General features: G+C 43.2%; 1 protein-coding gene across 7 annotated transcripts in view; it reads right to left on the minus strand.

Annotated features, from left to right (window-relative positions):
- The window catches only part of RYR3 (ryanodine receptor 3), a 1,082,755-nt gene that overhangs the window by 217,985 nt on the left and 843,793 nt on the right, over window positions 1-20,977 (minus strand). For all 7 annotated transcript variants that reach the window (XM_073608696.1, XM_073608694.1, XM_073608691.1 and 4 more), the window contains 6 exons: window positions 18,217-18,264; window positions 17,874-17,973; window positions 11,920-11,999; window positions 11,306-11,382; window positions 10,417-10,490; window positions 6,162-6,179 (listed from right to left, as the gene is read on the minus strand). In XM_073608696.1, the coding sequence (XP_073464797.1) occupies window positions 6,162-6,179; window positions 10,417-10,490; window positions 11,306-11,382; window positions 11,920-11,999; window positions 17,874-17,973; window positions 18,217-18,264 (397 nt within the window). The remainder of the gene's footprint in view (window positions 1-6,161; window positions 6,180-10,416; window positions 10,491-11,305; window positions 11,383-11,919; window positions 12,000-17,873; window positions 17,974-18,216; window positions 18,265-20,977) is intronic.

Here is a 20,977-nt window from a genome sequence, read left to right on the forward strand (position 1 = left end):
TCACTGTTCAAATCCTTCTCCATCAATACACCCCCCCCCCTCCACTATTGCTGTAATCTTCCAGGGTGGCAGGAATTCATAAAGCTGATGCAGTTGTGACAGGCACTCATCAAGAGTACTTGACTATGTCCACCTTTTCCGCACAACTCTTCCATTCATAGTAACTATACTACAGCTTCTATGAATGAAACAGGATCTATGTGTAGCGGTGTGTTGCCACTAGTAACTAAACATCCACCATATCACCCTGCTGCCAGACCTCCATATATCACCTTTGAGACAAGGAACAGTCATTTGCTTTGTTTTGTTTTAGTTTATTGGGGGGTATAACTTTGTTGGGAGAAAAAGGGTATATGGGATGCCCATGGATCAAATTACTTTGCCATCATATTAATAATTTAGAACTTCGATTGAGCTTTGAAGAAATGATGCACATGTATAACATCTACAGTCTCTTCCCTGCATCACCATGCAGATTATTGCTCCTCCTCTGCGTAACTTCTGCAGACTATTGCTCCCAGGAATCCTTCCCTCCTGCACAAACTTATTCTGTAGCACATTATGTTTCTTGTCACATTCTCTTCTATATGCAAAAGAACCCACTCTGAATAGTCTCTAATGCTGACTCTGATTGGTTATTGCTACTAGGCCAGAGGCCTGCAGTACCGTTCCCCAGAGGCCTAGTAGTTTAATAGCATGCACTGAAAGGTGGACTACTGTTCCCAGCTAGCCCAGCGTGCAAATCCTGCGCCCTCGGGGCGCATCGATTTGTCACTATACCCCACAGTCTCTCTTCTGATCCAGGACTCCTCATCAATGACCGTGTAATGATGAGGACTTCATCCATGACTGTGTAAGGACGAAGTTCCCTCACAGACTTCCTGGCATGTCTCCACATCCAGCCCTCCACTGTGGTACACTCACCGACCTTTCTCTGCCCCAAGTCCATGATGGAGAACTTAACTGGACCGTATGTTCCGACAGCTCCTCCTGCCCCTCTGCTCCAGGAACTCCTCATCAATGACCATGTAATGATGAGGACTTCACCCATGACCGTGTAAGGGTGAATCTCCCTCACAGCTCTCCTGGGCCTCCTCCTGTGATCGGCGCACCCCCCCCCCCCCAGATGGGGGTGCCCTCCTGCTGCTGCCCAGTAGTCCATTATCCACTTCTCCTGGCTGACAACTCCCCCCCAGTGGCCTGTTACCTCAGCTTATATGGGAGGCCTGCCCCCTGCCAATTCCAGCTGGGGATTGGTCAGGGCTCCTTACATGAGCTGCCTGCCACTCCAGTTCTAGGCCCTGTCCCTCTTCCAGAACATTCTCACTGAAAGCAGGGGAGGCTCCTCAGAACTAAAGTACAGGTGGTCACACCCACTGCTACACTAACCACTCCCTGCCCCCAGATCAAAACAAACAGGCCTAGCTTACAGCATAGTCCTGCTTAAATTTACCTGTACTGACAGTTTCCCTAGCAAAAAATCCTATGCTAGCACCTACCTATGGTAGAGGGTGCTACATATGAAAGTAGGATGAGAGGAAAGGTCCACTCGCTCCAATCATAGATCCTGTTTCATTCATAGAATCTAAATTATAACCTCTAATTAATGGAGGAACTGGGTGGAAAGGACAGGCATAGTCGGGCACTCTTGACAAGTCCCTGCCACAACTCTATCAGCAATATTAACTCTCACCGGACCAGAAGATTATGATGAGGAGAGTAGGGAGGGATCAATGGAGGATCATTTCTGCTAATATAAGATACAGCAGCACAAAGGACACATCCTACTGACTGTAAGTAATGTCCCCTGTGCTGTTTTTTATGTAATGTCCAATATAACTTGGCTGTAACCTAAGACACAAACAGAGAGTCAGAAAGCTATGCCTTAGTACTTGTCTGTTTTGTGGCTATCAAAACACAGTTTATAAGTGCAAATTGATACTCAGAAATCATGTTATGTTTTAAATTTAAAAGTGTGTCACTTGGTTTCATGGGTAGTGACCTTTAGGAGAGGATACAAAGATACCTATAAACGTGTGTCCATTATTTTGAACAATAAGACATGACCACCATATATGGTAAAAAAAAAATACCTGGTTCTGAGCAGCAATAAAAGCAATTAGACAGGTGGCCTAAAATTGCATGGGCTGACTGGCTTGGCACCATGTACTATCTGAATAGTACCTTGTTAATAACTTCTACAGCTAAGACACTTTGTTATTAGGACTTAGTTGTGTCCCCGATTTGGATCCAGTATTCATGCTCCAACATAATCTGAATCCCAGCTATGCATACAGTTATACGGTGATAACAAAAGGGGTGAGAGTTTAATTATCACTTGATTTAGGGGCAGTGGAGGAAACAACGTTTTACCTGCCACTGAAAGTTGGATAAGTCAAAGTCTTTTTGCAACTTGGAGAACATTTTCATCCCCTTCTGTGTAAGTAGGTGGTAAAAAGAGAGTTAATCCTCACTTGATTTAAGACCTTGTTCACACTGAACAGGGCTTCTAAATCATGCAAATTCATCTTAACTTGCACAATTCGAAGCCGCATTTCAGTACGACTTCGGGGGTGACTTGAAATACATCTGTGCGGGTTCATGCACAGATGTCTATTGAAATCGCCCCCGAAGTCGCCAAAAGCAGTGCAGGAACTACTTTTGGAAATCGGTGCAGTGCCGCAAAGTCGGCATCACACCGATTGGAACGCTCATATTGACGGCAATAGGCTACATGTGATTTGACCTGTCAAATCGCTCTGATGTGAACAGGGGCTTAAGCTTAAAAGCACCTGTCAGGACACAAAGGATAGACAGAGAAAAGACAGCAAAGGTAAATTAGGGAGAAAAGGCCACCTGAGTATTTAAGGTTGTCCCATAACCGCAAGAAGTAACGGGTGGATGGGGTTCGATAATGAAATCCTGTCCTGTGGATGAAGTCAAAGTAGGTTAAGTATACATGATGGGTCACAATTGACCTCCTCCAGGCTAACCCAGATTGGGGTCACAGTAGAGGCTTGGTACTTTGTCAGTTGGGCCAATTGGGCAGTCTGGTAATATCATAGGAGATTAAGGATGCTAAGGCCTCCATTGGCTGGGGATTGGGATATGGTATGCTTAGAGAGTCTTGGCTTTCAATTCTGCCAAATAAAATGCATTATATGGTTTTGTGGGATGCACATAATATGAGACAGAACAGGGATTGGCAAGACCCAAAGCTGGTACAATATCTAAGGGAGGTACATAATTTTTACTACAGTGATTTGCCCTAGCTAGAAGAGCAGGAAATTAGACCAGGTATGGAGCAGCAGCTTAACTTTGCAAAGGATAGGTGAGTAGTTTGCTTCATAAAGTGTGGAATTTTAGCTAGTGATATTAATGCCTAGGTAAAGCCTGGTACACACTATCCATTTTATTTTTTGTTCAACCCAGCGGGCTAAATGAAAAAAAAAACTGAAGAGCTGAAGCCACCCTACTAACAATCTGATGTTAGTACAGCGATCTCCCTTGCTGAGCTTTTGTGTTCTGACAGGGGGACTTCCCCCTGAAAGAACACACTGGTGCCATTGGCTGAGAGTGCTGATTGGTTGCCGATCGGTAGACCTTTTTTGGTCATGCCCTTTTGACAGAAGCCAGCTGAACATCCACCTTCTGTTGGACCAGTTGCCATACACACGGGGGCCGAATATTGGGGCGGTTTTTATTGAGCCAGTTGATGCTGTCCGATATTTGGCCCGTGTGTACAGCCCTTAAGGAAGTTTCAATGTTTCTCACTGGTACAGAAAAGTACACTGTAGAGTTTGAAGCAAAAAAGTTAGAAGGGAAAAATTAAGGGCTTTGAACTTCATTGGGTAAACATGTAAACGGAACATAAATGGCACTGAACTCTAAATGGGGTTTATGCAGGCAAAAATATCAGAGGATTGGTGACTGTGAGAAAAATATTGTCTGCAAATAAGCTTTATTTACGTTGACACTCAGCCACTATTAGGGCCTGTTCACATTAAACGGACAGCTGCAGTGAGCCAGGGGTAGTGGGTGGTGCGTGAGTAAACTGTATTTGAAGTGCACAAAAGTGACAGTTCATTCATGTCACTGTACATCAGCGTGATGCATTGCACTGCTGTACAGTGACATTTAATTCTGCCTGATTGCTGCAACATAGCTTCAAGCTGCATTGCAGTGTGAATAGGATGCCTAGAAAAAATTGTTTTTTGAGTGTCCTAATAGTGACTGGCATTCTTCTTTTCAGAAAAATGATGGTCACCTCACTGCGTGTGAATTGATCCTTACTTCAGAGATATCCTGGGATGATCTAACTCGATGGGTCAAAGGTTTTATCACCAAGGCTAATCAAAGTGGGGACAGTGAGAAATCCTACCTGCTACACTGCTACAAGGATTGGGAACCAGGACTTAAAACCAACATAGCTGACACAGGCTTGTAGGCATGCTACAGAGAGTGGAAATCCATGATCAAAAATCTCCATTTGCCCAGAATATAATATATTTATATATATATATATATATATATATATATATATATATATATATATATATATATATATATATATATATATATATATATATATGGCCAAAAGAGAGAATCAAATATATTTTTTTAATATCTAGCCACAGTAACATAAGTGGGATATTCCTTTTCCTAGAGGACTCTATTAACAGAGCTATTTTGCGAATGTTATCACTAACTTTCCTAGATGGCAAGTAGCCCACTTGATCTTTATGAATAAGGCCCCCTACCTCTCAATTTAACCTTGCAGCCAGGGTTTTGGTAAAGAGTTTTTTTTATCAATGCTTAACAATAAAATGGGTCAGAAATTTGATAAATTAGAATCATCAATGTTGGGTTTAGGAGTCATAGGAATTGCAGCCATAAGGGAGTCTAGATGGAAGAACTGTCAGTCCTGAAAGTAGTTGAAAACATTCTGTAACAAAGGAGACAGAAAGCCAGAGTAGCTTTTGTAGTTCAGTGGCTGTAAAGCCGTTGGGGTCAGGTCTTTTATGTAATTTTACAGATTTTATTGTCAAATTCAATTTCAGGGCTAGAGCAAAAGGCTGCTAAAAAGGCATCTGTAGGGACATACAATTTCGAAAGGTGGTGATGAAGTAGTTGGACTCTTTTTGAGAGATTACTTGTATAGGCATTCTTCCCAATTTGCAGACAAAAGGGTTTCTGTGGGGATTTCTACAATCATGACACCAAAGGAGTGTTGTTTGCCTTTAGTTTAAAAAGAGAGTTTCATCAGCCTAAGCAACCAGCAGAAGGCAATTAAGGTCACATCTAGCTTTATTGAGTGCGATTTTGTGGCATCTGGAGAGGTTTTGTTAAAATCCAGATGCCTTTTCATGAAATTCACACTCAAAAAGTTGAAGGTTGGCAATGCATTGCTTCGTAAGGGAACATGCCACTTGAATGCAGTGGCATCCCAGCATTGCCTTATGAGTGTATCAAAGTGCAAGAGCAGAAATATCTAGACTGCAATTTGGGGAAATGTAATCTATAATGTGAGTAATAAAGGGTAAGAATTACTGTCAAGCGATCAGTCCATGGGATGAGTTCAATAGTGATAACAGCAATAGAGCAAGGCATTGCATTTGCCACTATCACATGACCTATCCATGAGAAGGAGTTGTGGGAATAGAAACCAAACGTAAAATCTTAAGAGGTTTGGTGAAACTCTCCAACAGACAATCAATGCATTTTGCAGAAATGGAGTTAGTAATATAAATTTTTCTTTTATTGCTAGCGTTCAACAGATATTTTGTGATGGTATGCTGAGTCAGGTATCTACAGTAATTATACAAATAAATAAGTGCAGGTATCTACAGTAAATATCTGTAAGTTAAATTTTAATAAAAGTAACAGATACTGTGCAATTACAGCATCAGAGAGGAGAAACATGTACTTGACAACACAAAAAACATATGTGAAACTAAACCAGAGGAAGGTAAGAGCTGAATATTAGTGATAAGCAGATAATTAATTAATGTCAGAGGGCTTATGCTGATAAGATAAAAGTTGATATGCTTGTTTATCAAGTAGAAGCATGCAGCCCTCAGCATGACATGTAGACTGTAACAAATGGCGAGAATAAAATGTAATTAGGGATGCATTTATCTGAAGAAAGAAGCATCACCTACCTCGTTCCCGGACAATGACTGTGCATGGAAGAATAAAAAAAGAGGGAGAGATAGTAAGTTGCTGGTGCATAATGTGATTTCTACAGTCAGCACGCTGCAATGACAAAATGGACCTTAACATGCTCTTCATTTGGGCAGTAATGCAAATGCTCCATCAGACTTTCTCTCTAAACACTGTGACAGATCATTCATGAAATGGATGGAAGGAACAGTTCTAGTTCACTGCTTCAGAGAAGTATTGTAAGGTTTTGCAAGCAAAAGCATTTTGCAGATGTGATATCAGATTGTGGTTTCCACACTAATACCTTAGGAGATCTCTACAGCATGTTTGTTTAGCATGACACTAAGGGTAATTCTAAAAAAACTCTTTAAGGGATAAATAGATTATAAGATATGAAAAGATTAGTCCGATACTAACAGTGAAAAACGAATTTAGGTGTGAAAAAGAAAAGTGTCAGTTCATCTAAAACTGCTATTTTTTTATGGATGAACACTACTGCTGTGAAACTATTCGCATCTCAAATATCTTTGGGATGCTTGAGCCTACCACCTTAGTTCCCAGCTCTGTCAAATCTTGTGATAAAGTCTCAACCTTCTTCTTGCAGCACAGACATTCTTATTCTTCCTGCAGCAATGTAAATTAATAAAAATCCCTAGAGAGACGCTATGACAGCTTAGGAGTTAGGAGCTGTCAAGGTAAATTAGAAGCTGCTGGATGTTTCAACCCCCTGGCCTACAAACCTAAAAAAAAATCATATTTTGGTGGACTGACTTTTGGAACAACATGGTTAGTTTAAACCAGGAGTAGGCATCCTTTTGAGCTCAGAAAAATGTTTTCAAAGAATTTGAACATGCCGATTTTATAACAAAAAAATGTCAACTTCACACTCTCAATCACAAAAAGGATTTTTTATAAAGTAAATGCTGTAAACTACTTGAGTAGTAGTGAGAAATTAACATCCTGCATTCTCACGCCTCAGATCAGCCCCAATTCCTGCAACTCCACACTTCAGATCAGCCCCAATTTATGCACCTTCACACCTCAGATCACTGCCCCCCTGCAAATTCCTCCCCACCACTGTAACCCCCTGCTCATGTGTTCCACCGATGTACCTCCTTTCTCCTCTGCCCCCCCCTGCACATTCTTTCATATTTGCCCCACCGCTGTACCCCCCTGCTCTTGTGTCCCACCGCTGAACCCCCTGCTCATCTTTCCCACCACTGTAACCCCCTTCTCGTCTGGCCCAACACTAAACCCCCCCTCCACTCATCTGTCCCACCACTGTAACCAACTTCTCATCTGGCCCAACACTAAACCCCCATCCGCTCACCTGTTCCATCACTGTACCCCCCTGCTTTTCTGTCCCACCGCTGGACCCCCTTCTCATCCCTCCCACCACTGTACCTCCCTGCACATCTGCCCCACCACTGTACCTCCCTGCACATCTGCCCCACCACTGTACCTCCCTGCACATCTGCCCTATCACTGTACTGCCCTGCACATCTGCCCCACCACTGTAACCCCCCTGCTCATGTGCCTCATCAATGTACCCCTTTTCTCATCTGCCCCACCACTGTACCTCCTGCTCATCTGCCCCACCACTGTACCTCCCTGCACATCTGCTCCACCGCCGTATCCCCATGCTCTTCTGTCTCACTACTGAATCACCTCATCTGTCCTAACACTGAACCCATCTGCTCATCTGCCCCACCACTGTAACCCGCTTTCTCATCTGCCCCACCAATGTACCTCCTGCACATCTGTCTCACCTCTGTTCCCCCTGCTTTCCTGCCCCAACACTGTAACCCCCTGCTCATCTGTCCCACCAATACACCTACTTTCACATCTGCCTCACTGCTCTACCCCCCTGCTTTTCTGTCCCACCACTGAACCCCCGCTTATCTGCCCCAACACTGAGCCCCCCTTCTCATCTGTCCCACCACTGTAACCCCCTTCTCATCTGGCCCAACACTAAACCCCCTGCTCATCTGCCCCATTACTGTGCTCCCTTGCTCATCTGTCCCACCTCTGAACCCCTCCTACTCATTTTCCCCACCGCTGTACCCTCTTCTCATCTGATATGCGTGATCAGTGGTGTCACTAGGGTTGGTGTCACCCGGTGCAGAAAAAAATTGGTGTCACCCCCCCTCCACCACCTATAGTCCACCCCTTAGTACAGACCCCCCTCCACTAACTACAGACTCCTCTCTCTCAGTATAGACCCCCCCATTAAGTACAGACCCCCCTCCTGCCGTATAGATCCCCCTCCCTCAGTACAGACCCCCCACTAAGTACAGACCCCCCTCCCACAGTATAGATCCCCCTCACTTAGTACAGACCCCCCCACCAAGTACAGACCCCCCCTCTATCAGTGCAGACCCCCCTCAGTGCATATCACCCCCTCCATCAATGCAGATCTCTCTCAGTGCAGACCACCCCCCTCCGTGATTTCCAACCCCCCTCAATGCCTGGTGCAGACCCCCTTCCATCAGTGCAGAGCCCCCTCCATCAGTGCAGACCCCCTCCATCAGTGCAGACCCCTCTTCCATCACTGCAGACCTTAAACTTTACAGACCTCAGAACAGCGCGGGATACAGCGGTGTGTTCCTTGGACTCCCTCTCATACAGCGGAGTGCCACAGACCAAAGCCACCTTCCCCTCCTGTAGACTTAAACAGAGAACAGGGAGGTGGTTTCAGTCCGATGTGTGACACAGCCAGCAAGAGATGTGTAGGGGTGAGGACCTGCGGCATTAGCAGTGCCACTGCCCACAGGTGTCACCCCCCCTAGCGACGCCACTGTGCATGATATGCAGAGTGGTGAAAGGAGGCAGCGATGAGACACATCTACCTGTCCTGGCACACTCATTCTGCTGATCCACCTCTCGCATCCAGCCCACGTGCTTGTATGTGATGTATGTGATGAGCCCAGGTCATGGGCATTTTCTGAATGCAATGGGCCTGTGTGCAGGATCATAAGTTGGGCCCCTCGCAGTTAAGAAAAAGTGCGGTGCTCTGCGCCGCAGCAAAAGTTGGGTGTGATTTTCATTGCGCTGAAAACTGGCTGTGGCTTAAAGGGACACAGAGTGCAGGGGTTCAGTAGTAAGTGACGCAAAGGTTCAGGAATAATTTCAACACGGTTCCTAGAAGCTCAACAGTAATTCCACAAACTGTCACCTGATTGTGGTTTTCTCAATAACAGGTAAATCCCTACTTTCTGAGATTGGTAGTGGCAACCAAGCGAGTCTTCTTCCTCCAGATGGTGGGCAGGGCTAGCAGGACTGTGATTGGCTTTAGCAGGGGCCAATGACAGTCCTCCTCCTCCTGGAAACAGGGACCCCCCCCAAGAGGAACTGCACCTAATCTCTTCCCCATCACAAAAGCTGACAATCGCAGCTACAGCAAAGTTAGAGAACCAAACAAAGTTTCCCATCTTGTACAATGTGTGGAGGCACAGTGCCTCCCCCTCAGTGCAGGTGCAGCATGGGGAATTCTGAAATTGGAATGCATTAGTGTCTCACTGACACTTCCCTGCGCTGCTCTGCTGATGGGGAGGGAGTCGAGTGTCGGCAAAAGAGGCTTTGTGTGCCGCTTGCGGCACCAGTCCCGGGGGTTGCCTAACCCTGGTTTAAACAATATATTAATGTTTTCTAAAGTGGCTATTGTGTGACAAAACATGTCATTTAGCAGCTTACCTTTTCCTAACATTTTGCACTATAGATTTGATATTGTTATCTAACTGGTTTGGGCATTTTTACCCCAAAAAATAAACTGTATAAACATGGATTAGTTCCAGTATAGACACACATCCAGCCACTCCACATAAGTGTTCAGCCCATGTTTTTAATGGTCAGTCCACCAAAATGTGGATTGTGTTACCCCAAAGCAGAAAGTGAAATAATATGCCCAACATGCACAGATTCAGTTACAGTTAAACCCTAAAATGTGAGTGCTATCTAGTGCTCTGGTCTTATACATTAGTTTCCCAATTTTACACAAGGATGTAGCATTTTATTACTCCTTTAGATGAATACAGGTAATGGAATACAGTTTTCAATGTCTACATATTACAGTATTGCTTTGCGAGTGATACCATTAAATGCTTCAGTCAGGATTCAGGATCTCAGTTTCTAAAAGTTGGATTCTTAAATGTGTTCACATTTGTGATATGCTGTTCAAAATGTCTGCCGCTTTTTTATAAAGTATGACTTTAATCTTCAATGATAGGTGTTCATAAGAATGACGCTCATACTTACGCGTTCCTTCTTCTGTAACCATTCCAAGGCCTTCTGCTTTGTTCTGTCTTTCAAATGCATTCAAGTCAAGAACACTGAATAAAGAAGCAAAAAGAAACAAAGAACAAAATGAGAACTGGTCTTGAATTGACCTACGTTGGTGAGGGGGTTCTGCCGTACTGTTAGTAACGATGCTGAGTTGACCTTGTGTTTAGTGTACCCTATAAGGTAAAAAAGCGTGGGATTGAATCAGTTGTTGACTCTAGTAATATGCTTTACAGTGTTGCATTTTACCATGAGAAAATAAGCTTGCTGAATGTTATGTTTTACACTTAACAAGTGAAAATAACAGGATTACATCTTCCCAAGGCCAAAAGAAAGTACACTGTAGAATTGAAAAAATAAAATAAAAATATATACACTATATTAGGTCTATAAAGACATGGATGAGCGAGTTTGGGGTGGAGGAACTTGACTGGTCTGCACAGAGTCTTGACCTCAACCCGATAAAACACCTTTGGGATGAATTAGAGCAGAGACTTTGAGCCAGGCCTTCTCGTCCACATCAGTGCCTGACCTTACAAATGCGCTTCTGGAAGAATGGTCAAACATTCACATAGACACACTCCTAAACCTTGTGGACAGCCTTCCCAGAAGAGTTGAAGCTGTTATAGCTGCAAAGGCTGGGCCAACTCAATGTTGAACCCTACGGACCAAAGCTGGAATGCCATTAAAGTTCATGTGCATGTAAAGGCAGGCTTCCCAATACTTTTGGTAATATAGTATATATATATATATATATATATATATATATATATATATATATATATATATATATATATATATATATATATATATATATATATGCATATATACACATACACACACACACACACAGAAACCCACTCACCTGCATGACATCATTAGACCAGACAAACTCTGGAAAAATCCTGCATCCTTTTTCTCTTTCAAGTAATCTAACATTTTCTGTAAATATAAATACAACCTTAGGACGGAATAACCATTTTCAGACACTAATAGAATATATAATCAGTCAAACAACAAAATCTAAAGCTGGCCATACACTATACAATCCGATTGTACTATTCCTGTACAATCACCTTTATTAAAATGATATACTATGATGACAAATCTAAATAGCCTTTTTACTTTGCATCAAATCTGGCAGGCTCTCATACTACATAGTTGATGGTAAATCTAAAGGAGACATGCACACTTATCAGCCACATATAATGTATATATTAAGTTCACTGTCTGATTTTGAGAGACTGACTTTTGGAGATAGTGTTAAGGTAATTGAAAGTTTAAACCTAGATTCCAGCCACACTTCCCTTTTTATGAACACAATGTAAGTGAAGTGTTTCCAGAAGTATTCTGTGAATCATCACACAGTTCTCTTTCGATCTGCTCCTCAAAGAGTTGCTGAAAGCTTAGTCCTTCCCTACTCATAATTCCCCCATTAATTAGTAAAGTGTAAAGAAAGAATTTAGTGGTTTTTGTTACCTGTTGTACCACTGTATTGCCACCGTTTAAAATCGCTATTCCAAGTTTGAGCGTTTCCACAACCATAGGGCTCATTTCACCTGTGTAATAAAGAATATACACCCTCAATGCAATGAATATTAACTTATTATGGCCAATTATTAAAGTAAAAGTTTAATTAAAAAAGTGGTTTCTGAGTCAATGCAGCTTATGTTCAGATGCTGATGCAATTTTTTTTTCATTATATAGCAGACTGAGGGCTGAGAAATAAACAATAAACAGCCATCTTGTTTAAAGCAGTCTCTGTAATGCACCCAGCCATCCAATATTTGCAGCCTTCAACCTTGCTGATCCTTGCAGTGTGTGCAACCTAAGGCAAACCACACATGGATCAAAATTTGGTCGGTTCAGCAGGGGCTGGCCAAATTTCGATCCATCTATGGCCATTCCCGTTCAAGAGGAGTCCACCAACTGATCAACTCCTCTTGAACAAAAGTTTTGGAAAACTTTGCTTGATCAGCCCTGCAGCTAATTGGCTGCAGCGCTGATCAGTGTATTCTGAAAATGCAGAGTCCCGCTGTCCAAATACAGTGACACAGCAGGGAGGATTCCTCTATCCACCCCCAATGTGTGAATGAGGGAATCCTTTCATTTCTTTTTTGATCAGCCTCCTGGCAGATAAGAGTAAAAAAAAAAACACGAATTATCGATGACCAGCATGAGCTGTGTTTGCCTCAAGCTAGCAATCATTCCCTATAAGCCAGACCTACAGTTCACCACAAATTTCACAGTCTGACTGTACAAACTGCTTTAGCTCTACCAACAACTGGGTTGTACTAGCACTGCCTGACTAGATGCAAATTAAATGGATGGTCTAAGTAGGTCCCAAATTATACAATTGCAGTAAATTGAGACAAGATTGTACAGTCAGATTGTAAAGTGTTTCGGGAATCCACGAATGATCCTTCCACTTAGCTTGTTCATGCTGCTCTACACTAGGGTCAACTCGAGCAACATGGTCAGCGGCAGGGCATACAAACCAATGGAGGGATCACTTGGAATATAAAGGTAATCATTTTTTGTGTGTACTTCAGCCTATGGTTCTTCTCATGCTGCTTTTCTTGCTTGTTTTTTGTAAACTTCATTTTACACTAACTTAAAAAAAAAGTATAAAGAAAACAAGGAAAAATTATACACATGTGTAAAATACTGCAGTGGCAAGTCAAACACAACAGGTAATTTGCATGTGTGTATCTTACTATAAATGGCATGCATGGGTATATGCACTGCTGTGGAAATACAGTGCCTTGTCCGCTCCTCATGACATCCAGTGTGACGAAACGCACTGGAAGAGCTATACACCATAATTCTGATACAAGCACAGAAGGGGTCTGTATAAGTTGGATTTGTGATACAAGAGTTTTTGCAGTGGTGTCTTGCCTGAGACATTTATCGCGTGCTGTTTTAAACATACTGTTTTAATAAAACTACATTGTTGCGCTATGAGCCTTTTTCTCTGTGCTTTACTTAATTGATTCTTGAGGGAATATTAACGCAACCAGAAAGCCATCCACCTTCCTGCTTATCTAGCATCATTATACAAAGTGCTTTGTAATCAGAAGTCAAGCATCTAGCATCATTATACAACGCGCTTTGTAATCAAAAGTCAAACCATAAGCCTCTGGGGATGCTGGGGATCAGAGTGAACCATAAGCCACTGGGGATGCACTTTTAACGGTGTGAAGAGCCAGCACTTTATTATGGATTTTTGCATTTTCTGCTTTAAATGAACAATGATATTGTTATGGACTATTTTGATTTTTGTTAAGCGCCAGCACTTTATATTAGAGAGGTTATACACATAAGATTTTACACTATTTGTTTTAAAGGTTACTGAATTATATTTTTAATCCTTAGGCATTGGTAAATAGATAGCAAAGTATATAATATTTACTTGTTTAAAACTTTTTTACATTTCTTTAGTTACTTCCTGGTTTCCAGGCCTTAGCAAATTATGTCATACATCACAGGAGTCTTAAAGAGAGGAGGAGGGATTTTCTCAGTTAAGCACACCCTCCTTTCTGCATGCCTGAGCTAAGGGTAGATGGATTCCAGGAAGTAAATTGCTTCATGAATTATATGTCCTTCTGATTTCTCAGCAAAATAAAATATTGGATGGATGAATGAGTTTGTTTTGAATATTAAAATTAATGAAACAGCGCTTTTGGTTTGTGGTGCTCAGATGCAATATAGTTTTGCTTTAAGAGTTATAGTCCAAATAGGATATTTATACAGTTACTTGGAGAAGGGGATTGTAGATCAGGAAGCTCAGAACTTATGAGTTTGTTAGAATGTTTTACCTTCCTCTGTAACAGAAGCAATGTAACTTTTTAAAAAGAACTTAAAGTAGAGATCCACCCAAAAGGGGAAGCTGTGGTTGTCTGTCTCCCCCCCTGCAGCCACATTTGGCACCATTTAGGGAGGAGAGGGTACCTGGTTTTGACAGGTACCCGCTCCCACTTCTGGCTGAGTTTGCCAAGGTGAACTCACCTGGAAGTTCGGCCCCCCTCTTCTTCCCTCCACAACCGGCCCATTAACAGAATGCAGCACGCTTCGCACATGTGCAGTAGGGAACCAGCTGTGAGCTACAAAGGCGGTTTCCCTCAGTGGAGGTGGCGTTGGCAGCCCCCAATAGCTGACTGAAAAATCAGCTCAGGCAAGGATACCGCTGGATTCCTGGACAGGTAAGTGTCCTAATATTAAAAGTCAGCAGCTACAGTATTTGTAACTGCTGACTTTCATTTTTTTCTGAAGGAGCCTGGAGCTCCTCTTTCGTGGACTTTTTCTACGTTTATTAAAGCTCTAATAAAAAAAAGCTAAATAAAACTTTAAATACATACATATTTACTTTTTGCTTGTTTAAGGTCGGTTCACATCAGGATTGCATGGGACCGCGGCTCACGTTCCCATGCGATTCCTATGCATTCCCGTATTGACAGTTAATTCACTTGAATTGGCTGCAAAATGCAAGTTTGCGGTGCCATTAACAATACACTGGCACCTGCATACAGATTGCCAGGGCAATGCAATCACCTGCAGTTTGGGAACCACACATGGAATGTTCCTTTCCCGCACTGCGTCCTGGTGAACCAGCCCTTAGGCTGGGTTCACACTGGTGCGACACGACAGCCGTCCTACTTTGGATCCGACTTTGCCCTGCGACATGAAGCCGGCATGTGTCCGACTTTCAATGAACGGGGATCCGACTTGGATCCCCGCCAATGCCGGCACTGTGTTTGGTATGAATCTTTAGGGGGGAACTCCGCGCCAAATTTTAAATAAAAAACCGGCATGGGTTCCCCCTCCAGAGGCATACCAGGCCCTTGGGTCTGGTATGGACCTTGAGGGGAACCCCCTACGCCGAAAAAACGGCGTGGGGGTCGCCCCCAATCCATACCAGACCCTTATCCGAGCACGCAGCCCGGCCGGACAGGAATGGGGGTGGGGACGAGCGAGCGCCCCCCCCCCCCCCTCCTGAACCGTACCAGGCCGCATGCCCTCAACATGGGGGGTGGTGCCTTGGGGGAGGGGGGCGCGCTGCGGCCCCCCCACCCCAAAGCACCTTGTCCCCATGTCGATGAGGACAAGGGCCTCTTCCCGACAACCCTGGCCGTTGGTTGTCGGGGTCTGCGGGCGGGGGGCTTATCGGAATCCGGGAGCCCCCTTTAATAAGGGAGCCCCCAGATCCCGGCCCCCCACCCTATGTGAATGAGTATGGGGTACAGCGTACCCCTACCCATTCACCTAGGAAAAAAGTGTCAATTTAAAAAAAAACACTACACAGATTTTTAAAGCATTTTATTAGACAGCTCCGGGGGTCTTCTTCCGACTTCGGGGGTCTCTCCGGTTCTTCTCCACGCTCTCCGGATCTTCTGCCGGGCTCCTCCGCTCTCTTCTGCTCTTTTGCCGCTCTTTTGCTAAAGCGGAGGAGCCCGGTCTTCAATCTTCTGCCTTCTGCCTTCTGCCCTCTTCTCCTGATGTTGACACGACGCTCTCTGGGGCTAGAATGCTCTCTGTGCGCTCTGCTCTGACTTATATAGGCGGTGACCCCGCCCCCTTATGCCGTCACAGTCCCTGGGCATGCTGGGACTGTGACGTTTTAGGGGGCGTGGTCATCACCCGATGACCACGCCCCCTAAAACGTCACAGTCCCAGCATGCCCAGGGACTGTGACGGCATAAGGGGGCGGGGTCACCGCCTATATAAGTCAGAGCAGAGCGCACAGAGAGCATTCTAGCCCCAGAGAGCGTCGTGTCAACATCAGGAGAAGAGGGCAGAAGGCAGAAGGCAGAAGATTGAAGACCGGGCTCCTCCGCTTTAGCAAAAGAGCGGCAAAAGAGCAGAAGAGAGCGGAGGAGCCCGGCAGAAGATCCGGAGAGCGTGGAGAAGAACCGGAGAGACCCCCGAAGTCGGAAGAAGACCCCCGGAGCTGTCTAATAAAATGCTTTAAAAATCTGTGTAGTGTTTTTTTTTTAAATTGACACTTTTTTCCTAGGTGAATGGGTAGGGGTACGCTGTACCCCATACTCATTCACATAGGGTGGGGGGCCGGGATCTGGGGGCTCCCTTATTAAAGGGGGCTCCCGGATTCCGATAAGCCCCCCGCCCGCAGACCCCGACAACCAACGGCCAGGGTTGTCGGGAAGAGGCCCTTGTCCTCATCAACATGGGGACAAGGTGCTTTGGGGTGGGGGGCCGCAGCGCGCCCCCTCCCCCAAAGCACCAACCCCCCATGTTGAGGGCATGCGGCTTGGTACGGCTCAGGAGGGGGGGGGGCGCTCGCTCGTCCCCACCCCCATTCCTGTCCGGCCGGGCTGCGTGCTCGGATAAGGGTCTGGTATGGATTGGGGGGGACCCCCACGCCGTTTTTATCGGCGTAGGGGGTTCCCCTCAAGGTCCATACCAGACCCAAGGGCCTGGTATGCTCTTGGAGGGGGAACCCATGCCGGTTTTTTATTTAAAATTTGGCGCGGAGTTCCCCCTCAAGAACATCTGAGCACAAGTCGCGTGCCAAAGTCGGATCATGCAAGACGGCAATCCGACTTTGATCCGACTTCAATGATAGTCAATAGACTGAAGTAGGATCAAAGTCGGACCAAAGTAGTACAGGGAGCATTTCTAAAGTCGGAACGACTTGTGTCGGACCAGTTAGGACGGCTCCCATAGGGAAACATTAAATTTCACACGTCATGCGACATGAGCTCCCAATGTCGGAGCGTTTGTCGGACCAGTGTGAACCCAGCCTTAAGGATTTGTAATTCTGTGCAGCAAATCTAGCAATTTATAAACACCTGACACACTGCACAGTCAAACAGGTGACACCTCTAGTCCCAGATGAGGCATTTTTTTTTTTTTTTAGGCACAGCAGTTCAGCTTCCAAAATCATCTCTTTGCCTCCAGCATCCTCAATGGGCAATGAAACAGTGACTTGACCTCTGTTCTGTGGACTGACTCTGGAAACATTTATCTCACCTGTGAGCACCAGCATTTTTATAGTTTTAGCTTTATAAATGATATATCTTGCAATGTAGTAATGTACTCTCAGATTTTGTTCAAAAAGCTTAAAAAACATCCTTTTTATTTCTGCTGAACATTTGCACCCTACTACAACAGTACTGCATGTATGATATACAACAGCATTGGCGTTGTATCTCAGTCTCCATCTAAGCCTGCCAATTCACAAAAATCAACTGGAAATAAAAAGAATGTTTGTAAAGCCTAAGAATCAATTACCATTCTAAAACTATAATAATGCTGGTGCCCATTGATGGGCTTTAAAGTAAACTAGGAAGAAGCACACTTTAATGATATCACTGAGTAAAATACCCATAATCATCAAAATTTATGAATAAACTCATGAAACAAGTATGCATTACTTTATGGAACATTTATACCGTCAGAAGATGCAATCTAACCTTTACTTGCACTGATCATCTGTAGCACCATCTCAGCAGCCCCCCTCTCATGTAGACGGGCCTGCTGGTATAATGTCTTTTGTTTTTCCATTTCTTTTTCCTGTAAGCAGAGAAATGAGAAAATATTTTTTTACAACAACCAGTAAGGCATCCAACTTCAGCACTACTAAAATCAACATTCTGTTAGCTTAACAAAATGCACTGCATGTTAAGCTGCTGGAGACTAAAAACAAGGAGGAATGAAAAATTTGTGAAAATTACCTTAGAGAAACCATTACAATTATTTTAAGACATTACTTTGTTTGTAATATGTAATTTTATTAGAAAGGGAAAACAAACTCACTTCAAATGTTTTTTCTTTTTCCTCATCTTCTTCTTCATTTTGACAGCTCTGCAAAATGGGTAGAGAATAAGTATTTTCTTATATACACTTGGATATTATATGCAACTGTATTCTACTTATTCACCACACCAAAGTGTCATACGAGTAACCAAGACCACTAGTACTTGCAGAAAAGGGACTACTGTTATGTGACCACTCGGAGATCTTTTTATTCTAACACTTCAACATGAAATAATGATTTGAAATTGATTTGAAATTGGCAATTCCAGATATGCTGATCTCAACCTGCCCATACACTCTCCTTTACGTTTACCCATACCTGTACAGGGCCTAAACAAATGGCTATAAATTAAACAAATTGTGTAGGCCTTCCCAATAAGGAGAGGTTGGCATACTGTATATAAAAGAGATTGTAAAATCATAATAAAAAAAAACAACCAAATGCAATTGAAGAAACAAATCATACCTTTCTGTGATTAGATCCCTGTGGCTCTAAAACAGACTTTCTCCACCTTTTGACCCCAAAGGAAATTGAAATCATTTTTAGGTCCCTGAGATACATTTGCAAGTTCATTAAGTTTTAGAAATAATAATAGTTAAAAGAATAGGGACTCTGCATACTTACAATATTTGACACCCAAGGCCGGTCATTTTTCAATACCTCCCATGATAAAATAATTTTTACTAATAATCATTTTAAAATAAATAATTATAATAATGGCCAGAAAAGAAGCCTGCCTCAACTTACTGGATGATAGAGAAATGCATCCTTACATTGGTGTTCAATAAAGGGGCCCTTTACACGGGTAGCCAATGGTAGAGGTGTCCATTTACAGTGGTCAGTGGGAGAAGGGCATCCTTACATTTTGAATTAGTGAGAGAAATACCCCTAAATCTATGATCAGTGAAAGGAAGAATGCATCATACATTAGTGATCAGTAAAAATAATGCACCATTTAGTAGTAGTGATCACTGGGAAAATTAAGCCATTGCAGACAGCTGGTGTTTTGCTGCTGGCTCTGTCAGGTGACTATAACCCCTGTCTCTTTCAGATGACCATGACCCTGAGGACTATGCAGCACTATCTGATGGAAGATCAATCCACTACTGCTCAAGGAACCCCTAGAATCCTTTGGCTGAACCCAAGTGTTCCACAAAACTCTGGTTAAGAATAGCTGCTCTAAACATTCATGCACATGCAGAAGATTAAAAAAATAGAAACCTTTTGTGATCACTCTTCCTCTATAACATGTCATTGTTATAGATCTATGAATTAGCAACAAACAGTTCATGTGCCTCATGTTTCTGTCACAATGATCCAATTGTACAGGAGGGCACAGCCAATGTATTGAAGATTAAAAGTCACCAAAAGTCACCAAAAGGCACCAAATTATTCACACTGTCTAGTGTAGAACATCAACTGATTTGCAAAACAAGCAGTTCACCCAACTTTAGAAGCAGATTATCTCCTATACAAATGTTTATTTTTATATGGCCCAAGCAATCTTCATGATTTGCGGACTGCATTGTTTTATATGTTCATATCATTTATAGTCCTCATGATATCCAAGTTATTTTTGGCATTTTTTTGCCAAGACCTTTCTTCTCGCATTATATTTGAATATAGTTTTAGCATCTCATGTGTTAAAAAAGAAAAATAAAGAAGAAATAAAACAATCAACAAACTGAAACAATAAGTATTTTTATTTATTTAAGAATAAATCATCTTCCTGCGTTTCCTGCATCAACAATTACATTTAAACCTCAAAGGCTTAAACCTCAAAGGCAAGTTTGACTATATTAATTCACTGAGAGCGACAAACGTTTTCTGTATGTGAGAGACGGCAGTCTGTGGTACTGTGCGGGCATCACAAGCAGGAGTGTTCAACAATCAACTGATTACCAAAAAGGCAGTACGGTAGACTGGGTTAGTACAGGAATGCTGAAATTACTTTATGATTACCTTATTTACCTGTACAAATACAAGTTTTTGGCTGGATTCACATCAGGTGCATTGCATTTAGCAAGCAATAAACACACTTGAGTTGATGTGTTGGCATGCTGTTTATTTATTTTTTTATCGTATTGCATTGATGTGCTTTTCTTTTATAGCAGAGGCCAAAATAATTTGTTTTCCTTAATGTGCACTGAATTTCGATGCAACACATTGGTGTGAATTTGGCAATTGCATTGTTAATAACACAATTCTACATGGAGAGCACCTTTAATCCCTTCCAAACACATATATACGGCAGCATGGAGTATGCCTTATGCTGTGCTACCATATATATGTACTATACATCTGTTTTTGTGCTGACAGCATACTCAATCACACTCTCCTAGCACGAAGACCAGGGGCGGCCCGTCTATTAGGGGCGCCCGGGCACCGCCGCCCCCTATCCTTGCCACCTCCTATATGCATAATGGATACATTCACGCATAGCATGTATCTATCCGCGGCCGCCCCCTATTCATGTGTCTGTCCCCTTTTGGGTCACCAGGCATATGAATTACAGAGGCCAGAGTTTTTTTATTGAAGCACTGATTAGAGCCATAGGCTCTAATAGGCTTCAAAATAAGGTGGACTCGCCACCACTAGGGATGAGCTGAAGACCCCCTTGTTCGGTTCGCACCAGAACTTGCGAACAGGAAAAAAGTTTGTTCGAACACGCGAACACCGTTAAAGTCTATGGGACGCGAACATGAATAATCAAAAGTGCTAATTTCAAAGGCTTATATGCAAGTTATTGTCATAAAAAGT

The sequence above is a fragment of the Aquarana catesbeiana genome, linkage group LG13 (genome assembly GCF_042186555.1).
Source record: "Aquarana catesbeiana isolate 2022-GZ linkage group LG13, ASM4218655v1, whole genome shotgun sequence".
In the NCBI taxonomy this organism is placed as follows: domain Eukaryota; kingdom Metazoa; phylum Chordata; class Amphibia; order Anura; family Ranidae; genus Aquarana; species Aquarana catesbeiana.